Source organism: Impatiens glandulifera, chromosome 3, assembly GCF_907164915.1.
Source record: "Impatiens glandulifera chromosome 3, dImpGla2.1, whole genome shotgun sequence".
NCBI lineage: Eukaryota > Viridiplantae > Streptophyta > Magnoliopsida > Ericales > Balsaminaceae > Impatiens > Impatiens glandulifera.
In genome coordinates, this window is record NC_061864.1 from 12170197 (window position 1) to 12192078 (window position 21882).

At 34.8% G+C, this 21882-nt stretch overlaps 1 protein-coding gene across 2 annotated transcripts; it reads left to right on the forward strand.

The window, feature by feature from the left end:
• Positions 1-10438: 10438 nt before the first annotated feature.
• On the forward strand, positions 10439-19980 carry LOC124929336. 2 transcript variants are annotated; one of them, XM_047469671.1, is made up of 12 exons: positions 10439-10590; positions 10707-13400; positions 13917-14055; positions 14177-14259; positions 14625-14863; positions 15310-15396; positions 15821-15920; positions 16610-16823; positions 16939-17286; positions 17415-17644; positions 17749-17816; positions 19822-19980. In XM_047469671.1, the coding sequence occupies exons 2-11, from the start codon at positions 10917-10919 to the stop codon at positions 17791-17793; spliced, it is 3969 nt and encodes a 1322-aa protein (XP_047325627.1). In that variant the 5' UTR covers positions 10439-10590; positions 10707-10916; the 3' UTR covers positions 17794-17816; positions 19822-19980. The 2 variants fall into 2 exon arrangements, with proteins under 2 accessions (XP_047325627.1, XP_047325626.1); XM_047469670.1 differs by lacking the exon at positions 19822-19980 and having other exon boundaries at positions 17749-18074.
• Positions 19981-21882: the final 1902 nt, after the last annotated feature.

Below are 21882 nucleotides of genomic sequence, written 5' to 3' on the forward strand. Positions count from 1 at the left end.
GAAGGCCGGCGTCCTGCAGCCGGACATAAAAAAAAATGAGCCAGAACCACAAGCATGATCAGTTTGCTTTGTGTGTGGCTGATGGTCCTCTCAGCTCCCTGGACACGCCAAATGTACTCGTCTATGTTTGTCATATTCAGAAATCCATGTTGGAGGGTAAACAAGAGAGCATCAAGCATTGTACATCCATAGAAGCTGTCGCAAATGTGGACGGCCATATGAGGATCTTGATGGACAGGCAAGATCATGAGTGCATTTGTACCACACCTAAGGATTGAAGCAAAGTCCTCTAGCGTCGGGCATATGTGCATTTCCCCAATAACAAAAGAACGAGAGTCCGTATCCCATCTGCTTTGCATGTGGGCCATCAGTCCGTCGTTAACGTTTATTCGTATTAGAGGAAGAATCTCATCTACATGATAGACACTAAAAGGGACAGGGTCATCGTTGATCAGACTTAAGTATCGCTCCAGTTGTTGCGGCGATAAAACCAGCATGTCTGGGTCCATCTCTACATCCATCTTATGAGTTTTACGCTTAAGGAAAGACAACGGTAGATAGAGATTCGGGAAGGAGTAAGAGTGTAAAGTGAGAGTGAGAGTGAGAGTGAAGGTATGAGAGTGATGATCTTGATACAGCAGTAGTTGAAGTTAATAAATGAGTTTTCATTCTTGTATTGAAATCAATACATACCACAGGTGGTTGCATTACATGTTGCGAGGATATCTTCGTTTATGAATTGGCAAACATATAGTGAAGAAGACATCTTCGTCTCGGATATTAAAAATATGGATTGCACCAAAAATTAACATAAGAAGATATCTTCGTTTATGATTTACAAAATGTATAGTTGCGAGGATATCTTCGTTTATGAATTTAAAAACATATAGTGAAGAAGATATCTTCGTCTCGGATTTCCAAAATATGGATTTCACCAAAAATTAACATAAGAAGATATCTTCGTTTAAGAATTTCGTACTTTTCAGTGAAGAAGATATTACGGTTGCAAGTTTTTCAGTTTCATGATGTTGACAATATATCTTCGTTTAAGAATATTAAAACACACAGTTAAGAAAATGTCCTCGTTTATGATTTTAAAAAAATCGGTACAAGAAGACACATCAAACATCAATACATTATAACTCCATACATTAACATCTGAATTGCAGTACATACATTAAGATCTGAATTGCATTATAAGTTATAATTCACTATCAAACATCCATACATTAAAAAATGTGAATTGACCTGTGTAAACATAAGAATTACTGTACAAGTATAATTCCGTATAAGACATACAAATCCCTAATATCTTGATCTAATTGCAGTCTTTAACTTGAAACTATTGACATTGTGCTCAGACATAAGAATTCTGTATAAATATTTAATCCTCAACGTACTCAAAGCTTCTTCGGCCTTCAAAAGAACAAGAGAAAGTATAAGAACATCTAAAATTGTTCAATGTCATCTACTAAAAATTAGATATGGTGTTATACTTACATTATTTTCGTTGATGTCAATAGACCAATTCTTCACCGTTCCTCTATATGTTTCCATATGTCTCATTAAGTATACACCACAGTCTGTCTTGTTTGTTTTGTCTTGCCAGTCCAGCTTTGGTGCCGTTATCCTGTATTTTTTAACCTTGGCAGCCATTCTGTCCATGCCTTGACTTAACAAGAATTGCACAAAACAATCGAGTTGTTTACTCAAAGTGACATACTTGTCCAAAATTTTCATTCCATGAGGACGGCCGGAGTTGTCTATTACAACGATTTTGGAGTCCTTAATATTCACACAAACAAGGAAGAAATGTCGGGAAACGACAACGGGTAGGAATATCTGCAAAAAGAACACAAACATTTAATACATTATTGCATATTATTTACTTGGAATTGAGGGATATGTACAGACCACGTCAGCGAAGATGAGGTCTTCTTTTGTGACTTGGTAGTTTCTCATGTCTTCTTCAATGGATTGGGAAAATAACGTGGCATCATGCTGCATATTAACCTGCAAAATAAGGGCAGAGCATCAAAGTCATGAACATCAAACAATACATAGCAAAAAAAAAGAGATGCACTTACATGTGAACATGATGAGAAACAAATTATTCTTGGTTCATGCCTTGGCAACCTACGGCATTTGAAGTGCACAATTATGGACCAAGCGTCAATCACTTCGCTCGAAATTTCGCGACCCATTTTCATTGAACGAAGTAATTCCCGGGTGATATTACCAGGTGCACCTACGTACAGAACGTCACTGCAAAATACATTCATTTAGAAGACCATAACTAAATAATTTCATTTTTAAAATTTCTAAAACAAGGCGAAATAACTTACGATCCAGGGAGGTCTTCATCAAACACAAAATCGGCTAATCTCTGTTCCTTGTTGGTTATTTTGTGGTCCAACATATCAGCCACCTGTTGCATGTAAGGGGATCGAAGGTGCACAGGAATTTTTGAGATCTTCCTCTTAGGATATTCTTTAATGTTGATGCGCCCCCCCCCATCACCTTCATCTTCATCTTCAGAAGATTCAACCGCCTTAGAAGCCTCAACCTGTTGCTTGCCCTCACCCTGATCAGTTGGTGCAACAGACTGAGCTTGGGGTTCCTCGACATTTTCCTTCCCTGCACCATGATCATTCGGTTCTAAATGATGAGATTTGGGTTCCTCAACCTGTTGCTTGCCTTCACCCTGATCATCGTCTTCAAGAGTGGGTGTCTGCACTGGGGGTACCTCATCCGGTTCCTTGACTTCGCCATCATGATCAGTTGGTTCAACACGGGGTGAGGCATCTTTGTTGGGAAGAACTGTATCCTCAGGTTCGTCCGGTTGAAAAGGGGGTGACTTCGCTTGAATGGGCTGAACTGCAGCCTGTACATCTTCCAGTTCAACAAGGAGTGATTCATCGTCAATGTCCACACCTGCATCCTCAAAATCTTTCGTTTGAACAGGGAGTGACTGATCTTCAGTGTGCAGAACTGCATCATCGAGATCATTCGGTTCCACGTGATCCGAACGATTTTCATCAGGGGTCATAACTGCACCCTCAGGTTCGTCCGGTTGAAAAGGGGGTGACTGGGCTTGAATGGGCTGAAATGCAGCCTGTACAACTTCCTGTTCAACAAGGAGTGATTCATCGTCAATGTCATGACCTACATCCTCAACATCTTTCGTTTGAACAGGGAGTGACTGATCTTCATTGTGCAGAACTGCATCATCGAGATCATTCGGTTCTACCTGATCTGAACGATTTTCTTGATGGGGCATAACTGCATCCTCTAAATCATTCTGTTCAACCCGTGTTGTTGGATTGTCTGCATGGTCCTCCAATGCAGTCTCACATGTGTAATCAACCCGGGGACTAATGACTTTCAAGCCCGCACACGGTAAAGTGTCCACAAGTGCCTCCCTTGTAGGATCTTCCACGCCTACATGAACCGGACCATCGAACACCACCTTCAAGTGTTTCATGAAGCCTTCAGACTCTCTGAGGTTCAGGAAACCGGCCTCAAAAAAGGGCTTCGGATCGATGTTGCGTTTCTCCAACTCCCCTGATAGGTAATTCAGCTGTTGGGCTGTATCTTTAAAAGTTTGCAGGATTTTGGATGTCAACAACTGTACATTATGAAAAACATACTTCATTAATCTTGAAAACAGGATAATAAAGAACAATGGGAGTCAATTTATTGTTTCCACATACCTCATTATCGTCTTCTTTTACTTCAACCGAGTCAACTGGATTCTCGGGTTGTCTAACTGCTAGGCGCGCCCTTGCCCTGCCAAGCCCAAAACCACCGGCACGACCTTCTAAGTTGGTAAACTCCAACACGCTGACGTCATCCCAACAGGAGATGATTGGAAATTTTCTTTCGTAGGGGATACGTTCACCTTCCACAAAAACACCATCTAGGTAGCAAATCTGGAGTAAAGGAGTGGGAGACATGTTAGAAAATATTACATATCTATAAATCATATATAAGAGAGGCAACAATACTTACCGATAAAAGGGTTATAGGTCCATCGAAATATGGATTTTTATTTTTACTTGCTTTTTCTTTCCAACTTCTTACACTGTCAATCAATCGTTGAAGTGTAAAGTGGCACCAGTTTAGTTCCTTTATGTTATCAACCTCCATTAAGGATTTGAGAATTTTGAACCTGAAATGAAAAAAATACATTTGTCAGTATTCAAAAATACAATTAGATATATAAGAGGTTTGAATACATGTTTACCTGGCTCGTGAATTTTGAACAGGACATAAAAAACTAGAGACAACAAAGACAACGAAGTCTATTTTGAAATCGTTGTCTGCACTTGTGTTACTTAATATCTTGGGGATCATAGAAAGTGTTTCGGGAGCTTTGGAGTCTTCCCCGGTCCATCTGGTCTTCCAATCCCTCAAGAAATTAAAATAAGCAGGGTCCTTAGTCTTGTCCAACCCAACGGACTCGACTACGTTCATTGAGCCTCTAGGGAGGTTCATCACGAGCTGTACGAGATCTTCATCGATACGGATCTCATCACCGTTGGCCAATACCAGAGAACTCTTATCCGGGTCAAAAGATTGGATTACATGTTTGGAAAAATGAGCAAGGCACTTGGAGACGCCCATTGTAAGAAGAGAACCAAACCCGATTTCCTTAACGGCTTCCCTCTGTTCTACGCTCAATTGAGGAATGAGTTGAGCGAGGCCATGAGGTGATGATCTGGTTAGAAATGTCACTGGACGTTTCTTGCGGGTTTTGGTTTTTTGGGGAGAGGGGGGAAACTCTTCATCGAATGGGGTAGTAGACGGAGAAATATTAGTGGTTTCTGGGGGTGCTTCTGGTAACTCTTCATCGACTGTTGGAGTGGAGGTATGAATAACATTTCGTTTTTTTTTAGGGGGAAAAGGTGGTGGTAAAATCTCATCAGTACCTGCAGCAACATCAGTAATTTCGACAGCAACTGTGGAAACTGATTCAGCAGTCATCGACGACTTAGTATTCGTCTTCGGATTTCTCTTCCTCTTCCTTTCATATGTAAAGTTATTAAACCTCGAAGTCATTATTTTGGGTGGGATAGCATAAATCAGTATTCAACGAAATAAATTGAATAAACATGTGTAAAATTAGTATAAACACAATAAGATGAACATACCTCTCTGGTTTAGTGCTGGGATTGACGTTGGATGCCGGAGTGGGTGCAGTTTCGTTTTCGGTTATGCTCCTACAAACTTGCAAGACGACCTCTCGGGAGTCGATGGGATGATCCACTTCCATGTTGTTGCCTTGGTTACCCGACATGTTCAGAAGAAATCCTTGTAGTATAAACGAAATATCTAGGGTTTCGACGTTCAGTGTTTGGATTATCGCCGGGAGATAGAGAGAGAAGAATATGAACAGTTGCTTATGAAAATGAAATTGAGGGAGAGTCGGCTTGTAGCGGGAAATTGAAATTATATCAACTAGTCATGGAAGCGAATAAATATTCGTTCGATATCGTAACTTCTTAAAAAAATAATAAAAATAAATTGAAAATAAAAACTATTCATCGAAGCGAAGATTTATTCGCGGAATGTAAATGCACGGGTAAGTGAATTTACATGACAGGCAAGTTGGCTTCTCATTGGAGGGGAGGTGGTTTTACATGAACGTCAGGCTAAAAATATTTGAAAAAAAGAAATCTTCGCTTTCAATCGTCTACTCGAAAAACAAAATTAAAGCGAATATTTGGTCGTTTACTGATTGTCATTTCAAATTAATTGAATTAACATTTATTAATAAACGGAAATATAAAATTAATAATAATCAAATAGACAAGGAATTGAGGCGAAGATTTGTTCGTTTGCTGCATGTCATCTTCAATTAATTGAATTAATATTTAATAAATGGAAATATAAAATCCATGTCATTTTGGTCTTCACATAGACGGGTAATTGTCTTTCCATGGCAGGCAGGCGGTCTTCTCATGGGTGGGTTGGGGGGTTTACATGAGGTTTTAATTAAAATTAATTGAAGCAAATATATCTTCGCTCTAGAGAGTCTCGAGGAAAAAAAAATTAAATACTAAAATTAAATAAAAATTCCTTGAAAAAAAATAAATGAATTAATTGAAGCGAATATTATATCGCTTCATTCGATTTTTAATAAATTAAATTAATATTTAATAAACGTAAATATAATATCCCTGTCATTTTGGTCTTTACATAGATGTGTAAGTGTATTTTCATGAACGGCAGGCGGTCTTCTCATGGGTGGGTATGGGGGGTTTACATGAGGGTCATGGCAACGGGCGTGTAGATCTTCGCTCCCATCGCATCTCACCCTTCCCTCTGACACGGTGCCTGGAGCGAAGATATCTTATTTGGGTATCATATGATTATTATATTATTTCCTGGCGTTAACGGGCGCTTCCGTTAACGGCGTCTTGTGTGAACCCGGGCCTAAACCCGGATTCCGGATACTCCCTCCCTCCGTCTCCTACCCAGATTTATTTATTATTAAAATAATAATGCTGCAATCTGATTGGTCCGCCACAGGGGAACACGGCAATCGGTAGCAGAAGATCTGAACTGCAAAGAGAGACCTATAGAGCTAGATGTAATGTTGGTCTTTTTTTTCTAATCAAAAGTTTAAAGTTTAAGTATCATATATTTTAATTTAATTCATATATTAATACCTCTTACTTTACTTTTATAAATTTCAACAGATTAAAATTAATAATTTTTTTTTTATAAAATATTATATTTTAAAAATAACTCAATAAAAAATTTAAATATCCCAACATCAAACAAATTTAATAATCGTTAAATTAGGATGGTTCGGGTATGAAGTTATTTAAATACATAGATTTTTTTTAATAATGATCGATTATTTTTAGTAGATAATGTTTTTTTTAAGTATTTAAAAAATATTTATATATATAATAAAATAAAATAAAAAATAATAATTTTAAAATATAATGTATATCAGTATTTTAGTTAATTAATTGAATAATGAAACGGTAGAGAATAAGTGGAATGATATTTGATATGTTTTCGAACCAGACTAAAGATGAAAAAAATTTTAAGATAAGATATTTCTAAAAAAAATCAAATGACATACAAATCATAAACTATATAACAAACAAAAACAGAAAAAAAAACATTAAATAAACAACTTACATTACAAAAATCAACAATTTTATAAGGAGCCATTTACATTGAAAATTATGAGCACTCTTCATTTTATTTATATTCCAACATCTAGCATATGTCATTAAAATAAACTCAAATGAGAATAAGTTGAATTAAACTTACCTTAATGATGAGCATATGTGCATTGAAATTTTACCATTTCACACAAATAAGATGGTATAATAGAGATCTTAATCATTTTTTCTCAATAAAATAACATTGTCTGTCAATATATACTAAGCCTCCCAAAAAGTTATACCCTCTCAATGCTAAAGATGGTTCACAATAGATCACAAAGTTTAATTGCGATGAACATAAAGTAATAAGTGTAAATAAGTTTTGAAACAATGTCATAAAGTGGAGAGCAACACATAACTTTCAACTACAAAATTAAAATTTATTCAAAATAACATACTCTTAAAAATGTAAAAATTTGTTATTGTTTTGATATGGATATATAGTAAGATAAGATCAATGTAATTATTAGTGTTTGAAATAGAACATATTTTGTAAATAAATCATTACACCACAACACACGACCCATTACACGAAACGGATAGGTTAATAAATCAATTAACTTGTGAGTCATATTTGTTTCAAATATATACAAGTCTTTTTTATTGTGACATTTGTGTTCTTAACCTTTCAATTTGTTCAATTATTGGAGCAATAATAAACATGTTTTTTTATCTATTGTTTAATAAATAACACAGAATAGGAAGCTGGTAAAATAACAATTGTTATTTTTTATCTTAAAAATTTATATTGAAATTGTTCAATTAGATAATTAAATTAAATTTTCATTCTTTAATCAAAGTCATTTAATTTATTGGATACACAAATAAATAAATGTTTCCTTTTTTAATTAAAGCCATTTTATTTGACAAATAATTATTTTTTTTTGTTAAGAAAGTTATTTTATTTGTTAAATACTTATCTGAAAATTCTTTAATCAATGTCATTTTATTGGATACACAATTAAATAAATGTTTCCTTTTTTAATTAAAGCCAATTTATTTGACAAACAATTATTATTTTTTTGGTTAAGAAAGTTATTTTATTTGTTAAATACTTATCTGAAAATTCTTTAACCAAAGTCATTTTATTGGATACACAATTAAATAAATGTTTCCTTTTTTAATTAAAGCCATTTTATTTGACAAACAATTATTAATTTTTTGGTTAAGAAAGTTATTTTATTTGTTAAATAATTATCTGAAAATTCTTTAACCAGAGTCATTTATTGGATACACAAATAAATAAATATTTCCTTTTTTAATTAAAGCCATTTTATTTGACAAACAATTATTATTTTTTATTAAGAAAGTTATTTTATTTGTTAAATACTTATCTGATGAGGGAGATAGGGTCATGATATAATGAAGGTTATGTGACTGGTATTGTAGTTAAGATGAGGTTAGTTATTGATAGAACAATATTATAAGTCATAGAATTATTAATCAGTTAATATGCTTAAATTTACTTAAGAATTATATATATATATATATATATTTATATTTATATTTATTCAGATAAAGTTATTTATTCTCCCAAACATAACTAGAGTAGTTAAATTTTTACCTAGAAAACTCAAAATAAAATAAAATATTATTGAAGTTGGTATTTATTTTAAATAGAAAATTAAACTTATTTTTTAAAGAAAAAAATATTAAGTTATTCATATAAACTTAAATTATTTGTAGATAATCTATTTCCATATCTGCATCAACTATTTTAAAATCACTTACCTTACAAAAAAATAAAAATAAATAGAGCTAATTTTAAAAATTTATATAATATTATTTTTTTCTCTTAATTAAAAAAATAAATAATATCTCTACTATATTCTCTATATCTTTTAATCAATTAAGCACATTAGATATTTAGATTTCATTCGACCAAAAAGATTTGGTCCTATTTAAAAGAAAAAAAATGTGCGCACCATATTGTTAAATTCCGTTAATGCAAGAATGCGCGCCATATTATTTAAATGAGAATATGAAATATATTTAAATAAAACAATGTGCACATTTAAGAGTAAAATGTGCGCCATTTTATTAAAACAGAAATATAAAATCCGTGCGCGCTATTTGTCTAACGAAAAAGTACGCGCCACATTGATTAAACAAGAAGATGTGGTCTATCTAAACAAAACAATGCGCACCATAAAATTTATTTGTATCAAAATCTTAACTAGAATAAATAAATAAAATATTATCAAAGTTGGTGTTAATTTTAAATAGAGAATTAAACTTATTTTTTTAAAAGAGAAAAAACAAGTTATTCATATAAACTTAAATTCTTTGTAGTTAGTCTATTTCAATTTCATGCATCAACTATCTTAAAATCTACCTTACAAAATAGATGTTGAAATAAAATTTTTGAAAAATATATAATATTATCTATCCTTTTATCTTTGCTAAAATAAGAAAAGAATATCTCTACTATATTCTCTATATCTTTCCATCAATGAAGCACAATAGATATTTAGATGTCATTTGACAAAAACAGATTTGGTTCTATTTAGAGAAAAAAATTGTATGCGCCATACTGTTAAATTCGGTTTAACGTAAGAATTTCGCGCCATATTAATTAAACGATAATATAAATTATGTTTAAGCAAAACAATGCACCATATATTGTTTGAATTTCATTTAACGGTAAAAATGCGCACCATAATATTTAAACGGAAATATAAAATTCTCGCCATATTTAACGTAATAATTTCGCGCCATATTAATTAAACGAGAATATGAATTATGTTTAAGCAAAACCATGCACTATATATTGTTTAAATTCCATTTAACGATAAAAATACGCGCCATAATATTTAAACGGAAATATAAAATTCGTGCACGCCATCTGTCTAACAAAAAAAAAGTGCGCGTCATTCTATTAAAACAGAAATATAAAATCCGTGCACCCCATCTTTCTAACAAAAAAGTGCGCGCCACACTATTTAAACAAGAAGATGATGTGGTCTATCTAGACAAAACAATACAATGTTCCCCATAACAAAATCATTTAATCAAAAAAACATATTTTGATCATCAAACATTCAAACCAAGCAAATACTAATCTTATAAGATGGTTTGTTATTTGTTTAATACAAATATTTGGAATTGAAAATTTTGAGAGATAAATAAAATGGAGGGAAATTAAGATTACGGCAATTGAAATTACAATTACACCCTTGACTACAGCCTCTATCTTGATCAACGTAATTGGAATTACATGAATGAGTATAAGTAAATAAGGCGCACTAAGACTATCAAACCCTTTTAGCTATTATCAAAATCTTTCTCTCTCTAAACCTCAAAATTCGTCCTCGTTCTCTCCTCGTTCCGGCGGTTCAAACCATTGACGAGTTCTGGAGTTCTGTATCGGAGCTTCTGATCGATCATATTTTGAGCTTTAAAGGTACCGATTTGTCTAACATTTGTATGTATTCATCAACATCAGTCCCGAGATCTGTTCCTCATTTCGTACGGCGTGATGTATTCCAATTTTTTATTTTCTTGATTGTTTATCTCCAGGTACGGTCATCGTCATCGTTTACCGTTTACGTTTCCGATCAAATTGAGGTCTGTCTCCGCGTCTCGACTCGACGGTGATCATATCGGGTGAAGCGGTTGAGACGGGTGGTGTTTTTCAGGAGTAAGGTAAGCTTATCTGAGACCTCAGTGATTTTCTGAAACTAGGGTTTTTGCATACGGATTAATCGCAAGTCACAAGTCACAAGTCCCATGTTCGATGATCTTGGGAAGGGTGAAATAGTTGAAGAAGGTATGGAGCCCGAGATGGATAGAGAAATGGAGAAAATTGACGAATCAGTGAACGGGGAAGTGGATTTGGGTCCTACTAGTGCTGATTTGACCACTGTTAGTAATGGTTCCAAGGAAGAAAATGTGCCTGAAACTATAGATTGCGGAGTGGAGTGTGATGCTGAGGCCAACATAGTTGAACTGAAAATAGAAAATGGGGAAAGTGAGGGGAAGACAAGAAACAGTGAAAGCTCTGGTAAAGAGGAAGATGGAGGAGGTTGTAAAGAGGCATTTAATAATGCTGCTAAGTTGAAGATGAAGAAAGGGAAAAGAGGCAGGAAGAAAAAGATGGAGTCTTCTGACAAAGTTGAAGACGGTGTGCCTACAACAAAGAAGAAAAAGGGAAAAAATAACATGAAGAAACAGATCCTGGGAAGCTCAAGTGATGGAGATGACAAAGGGCTTGCATGTTCAATTAAAGCAGAGGATGTTCTGCAATCTGAAGGTACTGATGGAAATACTAATGCAGCTACAACTGAGACGAAAAAGAGGAAACGAGGTAGGAAGAAAAAGATGTTGAGAAGCTCAATTGATGAAGATGACAAAGTGCTTACAGGTTCAATTAGTTATGATGGTGAAAAAGGAAACATAAAAAAGTCTGATGTTGGAGGCAAGAAGAGGGGAAGAAAGAAAAAATTGGCTTTAAGTTATGCTTGCAATGGAGATGTTTCGGCTGGAAATACAAAAGGTGTTGTCCGTGTACTGCGGTCAAGCTCTAAGGTGGAAAATGATGTTTCTGTAGGTAAGCAGAAAAAAGATTTATTTAACAATAAAGCATCAAATATTCACTTGATAGCTAAGCCAAAGATGAAAATGAAAGGTCGTCGAGGGCGACCGCCGAAATCACTGACTGCTGGTTCTGGTGACAAGTTGGCAGTGTCAAACATCAGCGACGGTGTAAAAAGGTCAAAAGAAATTAATGCAAACAATACAATAAAAAGGGGTCGAGGAAGACCACGAAAGTTGCAGGAGCAAAGTGGGCACCCCAAATCTTCTACTCACTCTGTTGAAGCCACTAAACCAAAAAGGGGTCGAGGAAGACCGCCAAAGGTGCAAAGGGAGAGTGGAGACTTCAAGGCTATCAACTTGAACGATGAGCCTACAGTGCTAAAGGCGAAAAAAAACATAAGGACAAAAAAGAATGTGGAAAAACGTCGTGAAAGTAGGCACTTCAAGGTTTCTTCTTCTGACCAGGTGACAGATTTTAACAATAGTGGTGATATAGCACTGTCTGGTGACGTCTCTAAGAGTCCTGCACTTCCAAATGGTACAAGTACTTTGGTCTGTCATTCACTAAGTGCCTCTGAAAGAGCAGTTGGTGATATAGCACTGTCTGGTGACGTCTCTAAGAGTCCTGCACTTCCAAATGGTACAAGTACTTTGGTCTGTCATTCACTAAGTGCCTCTGAAAGAGTAGTTGTGGAAGGTATACAAGAGGAGGAGGGTACAGGGAAGGATCAGATCAGAAGATCTATACAAAAGAATCAACTTAAAGAACGAATTCTCAGTATACTAACAGGTGCTGGTTGGACAATTGAGTACAGGCCGAGGAATAACAGAGAATACAATGATGCCGTGTATGTGAGCCCTGAAGGGAAGACCCATTGGTCAATAACCCTTGCATACAGAATGCTTAAGGAAAAAGTGGAGTCTGGAGAAGCAGATAGTGTTACAATTTCAGCATTTAGTGTGATCCCAGAGGAAGAATTCACAAAGTTGTTAAGGACCACTACGCCTGGAATAAAAAAGGGGAAATATAAAAGGAAAAGAGGGGTTGAAAGCGAGCCTAGTGTTACTGTAGGCAGCAAAAAGAAGTTGAAAAGACTCAGGGAAGATAAAAAGGTCAATTCAAGTCACACTCGCAAAAGAAAGCTAGATTCAGCCAGGAAACAAAGCGCTAAATCACTCAAACAAAATAAAAAGAGATTTGCACTTTTAGTTCGTGATTCCGAGGGTGATGTAGGTCAAGATAACGAAGGTTGTGTACAATATGATGGGAAACGCAGTCTACTTTCTTGGATGATTGACTTAGGGACCATTTTGCTTGATGGAAAAGTTCAACAAAGAAGTTCTAGAGGACCATTCACGGGCAGGATAACTAAAGAGGGAATACATTGTGATTGCTGTAACAAAATCCTCAGTGTGTCAGATTTTGTTTCTCATGCTGGAAATACAACTAGTCAGCCACTTCAGGCCATATGCTTAGAGTCTGGAATCTCCCTTATGCAGTGTTTATTGAACTCATGGAATAAATACAAGGAATCTGAATTCTTTGGATTTCATTCAGTTGACCTCAATGGGGAAGATCCAAATGATGATACATGTAACAGGTGTGGAGATGGTGGGGATTTAACTTGTTGTGATGGTTGTCCTTCAGCATTCCATCAAAGTTGCTTGAACATAAAAGTAAGAAATTCATTGGCCTTTTAGGATGCTTTAAGTGTCATTCAGTAGTTATTCTTCATGTTCAATCTTGTTAATATTTCATGACCCTTTTAATAGCTTAAGGACGGAATTGAGCTTTAGTGTTTTACTTTCCTGACAAGTTGTAGGATGGAGGAATATGAAGGGATGTCTGATTGGTTTTGTTATTGGATTCTTACCCTACAGTAGTCACCTTTCCAACATTTGAGTACTAGGTTCAATTTTTAATAATGATTGCAATTTCCACTGAAAAATGAATTGACTGTCATAGAAAAGAAGAATAGTTTGTCTGTACATAAGCATATTGAATAAAGGGCTTTTGTTAGTATTAATACACATGGTGGCCAAATCATCTGTTAGATGAAAAAGCTAGTGAAGGTTCCTAGATCCAGTCTTATGGAAATGCTTCTCATATCTGTGGTTACTGATAGGCATTTGGCATAGCTTATGTTCGAAAATTTGTGATTCATATCTGAGATGAGTAGTTTCATTTTGCAGATCCCTTCTGGCGATTGGTATTGTGCATACTGCACTTGCAAATTCTGTGAGAGCGTTGTGGAGAGTGCCCGTCAAAAGGATGAGAAATGTTCCATGGAAGGCTTGGAATTGCTCAACTGCTGTTTGTGTGAACAGAAATGTAATTCTTAAATTATTTCAAGGCATCATAGTTATTATATTCTTTTAATTTGTTCTGAACTTTTTGCATTCTTCACTTATACAAATGGCATTTATTTCTTAGAGTACAACTATCTTTGCAGATCACAAATTATGTGCACCAGATTATGTTGCTTTGGATGTTGATTCTAGTTTTCAGTCATTTTGTGGAAAGAAATGTCAAGAGGTATATTCTATCTTTGTGCTCTGCAGCTTTGTCTTAAGATGATTTGGTCTTCTATCTGTTATAGTACAATGTCACTGTTGTGTTTATTACATCAAGCTTGATTCCTGAGTTAACTATCTTGCAGCAAAATTATTTTGTTTATATTATCCTTTTAGTCTACCATTACTGTCCTACACTTCCTAGATTGAGTTCATTTGTTTGTGGCACTTCAAAAATAGTTAATCCTACCTAAATTGCTCATGCAAATCTTGATGTTTTTGTTGATTTAATTACAGGATTTTTATTTCCTGCGAGCTATATGTCCTGATTTCCATGTTTGTAATACTATTGTATCTGCATTGAACATGCTATCTACTTATGAGCAGATATTTGACCAACTACAATTGCGCCTTGGGGTAAAATACCAACTTGAAGAAGGATTTTCATGGAGGCTTGTGCGACTTTCTGGTGAAACTCAAGATGAACTTATTGCTTCTAATCCTACTAAAGTTCAATGCTACTCCGAGTTGGCTGTGTCGTACACTATTCTGGATGAGTGTTTCAAGCCAATTCTCGACCAAAGGAGCGGAATCAATATGATTAGGAATGTTGTCTATAGCTGTGGGTAAGTGCTTTGTAAAAAATCCTACTTACTCAGACTCCAGTGACAAGGGTGCTCATTTTTTTGGTGGTTGAAAGTAATATGGTATATTAAGGCTATTTGATCCCTTGATTGGTTGGATTTCAGTTATCGTTTTTCTACATATTTATGCGATTTTTCCTGGAATCGGTACTTTTGATTTTTCTTGATTTTATGCTAGATTATCTTTATTTTAGTTTGGGTTACCAAACTAGTGAACCCTTATAACTTAATGCTTGAGATATTTATTGAATGAAAAATTCTTTTTTTATTCAATTTTTTTGAGAAAGTTGTTTATTTAAATTTGAGTAATAAATGATGGGTGCTTATCCATTTTAGAATTAAGTTTACATATTTCTGGATATCTTTCCCTGTTCTGCATGAGCTTGAGCAACATGTTTGATATATATTTTCACGATTTTTTGTGGCAGGTCAAATATTAAGCGGTTAAACTACAGTGGATTCTTGACTGCTATTCTGGAGAGGGGTGATGAACTTATATCAGCTGCATCCATAAGGTTTGTGATGAATAGATCTAGAATTGAGATGAGAAAAAGGAGATTACATGGAATTGAGATTAGATGAGGGAGCTCTAAGTGCTAGGGTGAAGTACACTGGGGAGAATGAGTTGGGTAAATTTATTATATTATTGAGTAGAATGAGTTGGGTAAATTTAATTTGGGTTGAGAATGGATCGGGTTTATCCAAACGCTCACCCATAGCCCTAACCCTATCTCTCGAATCAGTTTGTTCTTCTATCTTGGGGGCCTGGGCAATTAGAGTGGTTGCTTGCCATATTTATGTTTAGAATAGAAAAAGAAAAACAGTGTTGTTCTACTTAATGAAGATTTCGAATTAAGTATGTGAATAAAGTACATATTGGATCTCCCAAGTGTTTTTGTAATAATGTTTACTCAGCTTCCTTCCCTGTCCATGATGTAGGATCCATGGGAGTCAGCTGGCAGAGATGCCATTTATTGGTACTCGACATATGTATAGGCGTCAAGGAATGTGCCGTCGGCTTCTGAAGGCTATAGAATCGGTACATTCAAGTTCTTATACCAGCTCTGTTCTTTTTATTTTTTTGATTTCTAGATATGGTGAACTTCTGCAGTCTTGTTTGCCTTAGAATTGAACTTTGTTGTTTGATTTAGTTTCTGGCGTGTTGTTTAGTGGTTTCGCTTTTTAAACATGGTATGAATTTCGAGACACTCTGAACTCTGTTTAAAAGGTGCTAAGGGTGAAAGACTTAAAATTTGGAAACACTTATTGTTTCTATACTGGATCTGTTTATCAAAATGTTTGGAAACTAAATTTAGTGAAAGACAGATTCATAAATTTATTTTTGTTTCTGTATCTGGAAACGGATCCAGAAATAGGTGTTTCCAATTGGGGCCATTGTTATCCCCCTCACAATAAAATATACTGAAAATATTTCATAGACCAACCAAATCAGTACTTCAAATCATTACACACTTGTCTGGGAAATGAACAAAAATTGAAAGAATCATATTCTTAGTATTTTGCAACAGTTTTACATGATAATATCATATGGATAATCAAGCATAAGTCATGATTGGTGATGGAATATATAATGTTACTGATATCTGCAACTTTCTTCTTTTTCAGTTTCTGAATGTATGCATATATGCATCAGCTTCTCTTTATTGTCATCACTTTCAATAACCTGGTTATAATATCATATTAACATTTCCTTCAACATATATCTAGGCTCTTTATTCTCTTAATGTTGAGAAACTGGTCATTCCTGCCATACCTGAACTCCAACAGACTTGGACATGTGTTTTTGGTTTCGAGCCCATTAAGGAATCAACTAAGAAAGAAATGGAACATATGAACTTGATAGTATTCCCAGGGATAGACATGTTCCAGAAGTCTGTACCAGTGCAACAGCTCCAGGAAAACGACATGGAATCTGATACAGGTATTTCCTGTACTTTTTGTTTCTGGATCTAGATTAAAATACATGAACATATTCAAAGTGTTTCCAAATGGGGAATATTTATAGTTTTCTTACTAAGTTTCTCTCCTGGTTGCAGCTAATGAGTTCATTGCACTCAGTAAAGAAGATTCTGTAGTTGTGATTCCTGCATGTGACTCAACCTCTACCCTCGAACTGGCTGATACTTCTGGTGGGGGAAACTCTTTAAATAGTGTACAGGAAAAGAACGAGGTAGAGAAGTCAAACAAACATCATGAGCAGTCAAAATCCGAGGGGATGCATGTTAGCCAAATGGATATTTTCCATTCAAATTCGTGTCCAAATAGAGGTGTCTCAGTTTCTGCATCTGTAGAGACGTCCGAAGCAAGAAATGAGATAGGTACTCATGTTAAAGATGACAAAGTACCTATCCCCATGAAGCAACATGATAATGGCATTATAAATGGTAAGTAATTTCCAATCTTCCTATTAAGATGGCTGTTGTGAAATTATGGGAACTTTGTTCATGCAACTAAAAATCTTTTCTTAATTAATAGATTCAACATCTTAATTCTGTTTCACTCTCTTATTCAGGGGAGCAAGATACTTCAGTTGATTGCAGTTCAACTCTGAAAGACAAAAATGGTTCTCCTCTGGGTGAACTACAGATGAATAATGAAGAAGTATATACTGGCGAATTCGAGTCCGCCTCTCCTGTTGACCAAGCAAATGTTACACAGGTTGATGATCCAGAGATATCTTGTGTTTCAAGCCATGAACAACCTGGGTTAACTCATCTTTGCAACTCAAGTAGTACTGTACAGGTATGTATAATATTGAGAAATCACCTTTTTTTTGTTGTTGTCTCAGATGAGTCTTGATAATGTCTCCGACACTTATCTTGTTGTGGTTTTGACCCCCTCCCCAGGTGAGCTCGTGCCAGTTGTTAAATACTACAACTAAGTTGTTCTAACGCGGCTGTCATGACGATGCTGTGTAAGTAGATTGGAATCTTTGATAGACAGTGCAAGACTTGTGAAAAACTACCAATAGTAGGCTGTTGTAGTATTACATTTTGTTGGAGAATGGAACTAACTTTGGGGGTGATAAAAACTTAGCTTAGTTTCCCATCTTTTTAACATTTTGGCAGACTAGTTTAAAGAGATCATTAGTAAGGGGGGCTTTGCTTAATCATCAAAATGCCTCAACTCTTTTATATATTTTATACCATTTCAACTTTCAATACTCAATGTCTTTGGTTTTATACTCTTCTCTTCTCTTTTCTTCTCTTCTCCCTTACTTCTATTTTCTTTTCTTCCTCTTCTCTTCTCTTCTCCTTTACTGCTATTTTCTTTTCTTCAAAAGCTTATTGTTTCAGGATCTGATGCATAGATCTGTTGTCAGTAGGAATTTTGTATTTTATATATGTTTCTCTGAAGGAAGATTAGATCATTTTTTGTTGAAACTGCAGAGATGCACTTTCAAAATATCATGTTTTTTTAAACCAACCTGAATTTAATAGTTTGAGTATGATTTAGGTTTTTTAAAATAGTTTTGTAAAATAGTTTTTATCCAAATACAATAAGTTCAACAAGCCTAATGTTTTTTTTTACCATTGACCAATCCTTATTGTTCAAGCTTCAAATCTTAGCATTGTTCCATTATATTTTAATTCAATTTATCTTACCAACTTATCAGTTTTACAAATTAATTTTTTTTTAAAATTTTATTAGTCAACCATAATTTAATATTTATTATAATATTTATAACTCAACTGTTACCTAATATTAAGTAAATGAATATGATTTTAATTAGTTAAATTTATATTTATAATAATTTTTTTAAAAAACTCTCTCAAGAATCACTTTTGAGACCTCTTTTTTCTTGACGATCTATTAAGTTCTTTTTAATTTTCTCTATCTTTTCATGTCCCTATTAGTGACAAAGGCATATTAGTTGAGTTTTTCATCCTTATTTGATCACTTATAAATTATATTTAAAGATTTTTATTGAAACCTGATATTATTATTAGGATCAGGAACTTAAATTTTACATGTCAATGTAGTAGAAGGACCCATTACCATTATTTATTATGAAAATTCAGCTCTCTCTCAGCAAGACCGAGAAGAAATTCTCTAAAGAACTCTTTCAAGAACAGCCAACAATTAGGAACTCTGGAAGAACAACCAGACCAAGTAGCCTTGAGGAAAAGCAAGCATCTAGCAGCTTATAAAGGACAACCAACCTTAACAAAGACCATTTCTTTAACCAATTTCGAAATTAAGGCAATCTCTTTCTAAACCCACTTTTATAACCCACATACAACTAGGTATTTCATGTAATTTTTGTATAATCTGTGAACAACATGATGTTATGACATAACATGATTTTATTGACAAGTATTCTTGATAAACAAGTTGTTTTTCCCAAACATGATAATGTTTACAATGTTTTTCAAATATGATAGGATTACCATGATTTATAAAATATACACAACATTTATGAAACCCAAACCTTTATGAGTTTTGCATATATGGTGACTCCTTATTGATTAACAAGAATTGACGGAAATAGGAGGAGGTTGGCCAGGATGAGCTCTGGTTAGCTGAATCCAAAATACTGACGGATTATTATGGGACCAAAGTTTCTAGGATGAGCTCTAGTTACTGCTGCTCAAATTGAAAGATTGTCCAAACAGGTCAAGGGTTTTAGGGATGGACTCCTATTTGTGCCTAGCCAAATACGGCTCAAACGAATTTTTTACCTTCAGGATCAGCTCTGAATGGTCTGGGGTCAAAATACAGTTCAAGATGTAATTGTACAGACACCATGAAATCATTTCTCTAGTCATGTCTTTGATGTTTATAAAATGATTATTTCCTTTTTAAATGAAAAACACTTCTTATGCATATGTACCTTTTAAAAAGTAAATCATTCCAGCATGTTTTAAATACTTATTTGTTTACTGAGTCATTAGACTCATTATGCTTGTGTGATGTAGGTACATAACCATAACTATTATGCACTTTAAGGATTGAGCCTTAGAGGGAAACAATATGATGGAAATGTGTGTGGAAGGAGGGACCAAGACTGATGGGCTTAACTTGTCTTTTTGTATATTCACTTAGCTTATATTTTTGATCTTTACTTAGCTGTCTAATGGAGCATGTACATAAGACTTGTATAGAATCATGATAGTTGTGATGAAGTTTAGCTTATCTTGTTGTAGCTTCTTTTGGCTATATTGAGAAGCATGTATATATGAGTTATATGTTAAACATGAACAATATTATATGGCTTCCGCTAATGATATCAATGTTAATAGATCTAACTGTTTGAGTATGTATAGATTCATTTTCATCCATAACAGTAGTTATAATATATGAGTAGGGATGTTTCAGAAGGCTTCTATTTTCTTTGGTTATTTTATAAGAAAATATCGTAATAAAGTTAGGGTTTGTTAAAAAAAAGTTCTAATTTTTTCTTTCTAGAAAAAATATTTTCCATGAAGAACCATAGTTATTGAAAGTCTATCTCCGATGCACCAAAGGTCCCTCAAGAGAAATCATTCTTGGTTAGTAGGCGTGGTAGTGCATTCCGCGTGGTGGACGGACAATCTCAGGTGAGTGTTCAATGTAAAGCAAAACAGATTATCGTGAGAGGGTCAAGAAAAGTTAAATGGTCAAATCGGATATCGATCTTCAATCGGCTTTCTCAATCGGTTATTAAAAGCGAAACTCGTATTTGGATCCGGGGAGATCATAGGTTATAACATGAATGTCTTAGTTGGTAGAGGGAGGATTCTAGAAAAAGGTCGTCCATCGACTAGACTCCGTGTTAATAACCAAATGAATGAGACGTCTCTAGTTAACACACAACCTATGCAACAATCTAGGCTCAAAGCGGTGCAACCAAATTTTTGTAAGGATGAAGTTTTGACCTATGCAGCAGTGGTAGGTGCTAGGAAACAACCGGTTTAGGTCGACTGGACGAAGGATGTTCATGTTGGATCTAAATCTTTTAAATTTCAAACGTTGGAGGCGCGCCCTAGAGTTGTGGCTATATTGGAAATTAAGAATGGGAAAAAAGAGTGATTGAGGTTGATTTAGTTCAATTAAAGTTGTTATGTTGGGCCCTTCAAACGTTGAAGTAGAATTGAGGGCGACTTGGGATCAGACATAATGAAAGCGTCTTTTGATATGGATTCAATTCTCGTGGAAGATACGTTGCTCCGTGGAAAGAATTTAAATCAACGTTTATTATGTTAATTGATAAACGTATTAGACTTTTAGTCGAGGAAGGAATTTGACGACTCATTGATGGTCGATCAATTAATATTAAAAATACACATATTGCAGCGACCAAACATAACATAAAAACGCCCCTAGATAGGGAAGGTACATGGATTCGATTGTTTGGGATGACAACAAATATGTGGAATCATGATCTTCTTAGTCGGGTCGATAATGATCTTGAAGGATTTATTGAACTCGATGAGGAAAATCAATTAGTACAGGAGAACAATTGTGTTAGAATTAAAGTATGTCATTCTAATATACATAGTCGTTACCCTGAATCTATTTGGGTTAATAACATGACACATGTATATAAAGTGATGGTGTGTCCTGAACGTTCTATTATCGTGTCTCCTTCTCCAGGTCATCTTCATCATCAAATCTTCCTGTGTTAAAGGCGTCGAATTCGTATGGACTAACAAGAGATTCAATTATTAAACCATTCTACGTTGATTGAATCCGTATGGCTAGCTTTGCTGTGTTAAAAGATTAGTTGTTGAGATAACAAATTCGGGGAGATTTGATATGGCTGAGAGGGTGGTTGAGCAGGAGGAGGATATATTAAATGATTAAATAGTTTCTCGTGAGGATGAGATGGAGCATCCGTCTTCACACACCTCGGGTTGCGATGATTACCCGAATGTTAAAAGAATAGAGAATAGACAGGTGGTGGTATATCGAGAGGTGAGTTCATCAACTCTCATCATATTTCGGATTTGTTGTCTGAGAAAGAAACGATTAAAGATTTAAAAAATAAATTTTGGTCT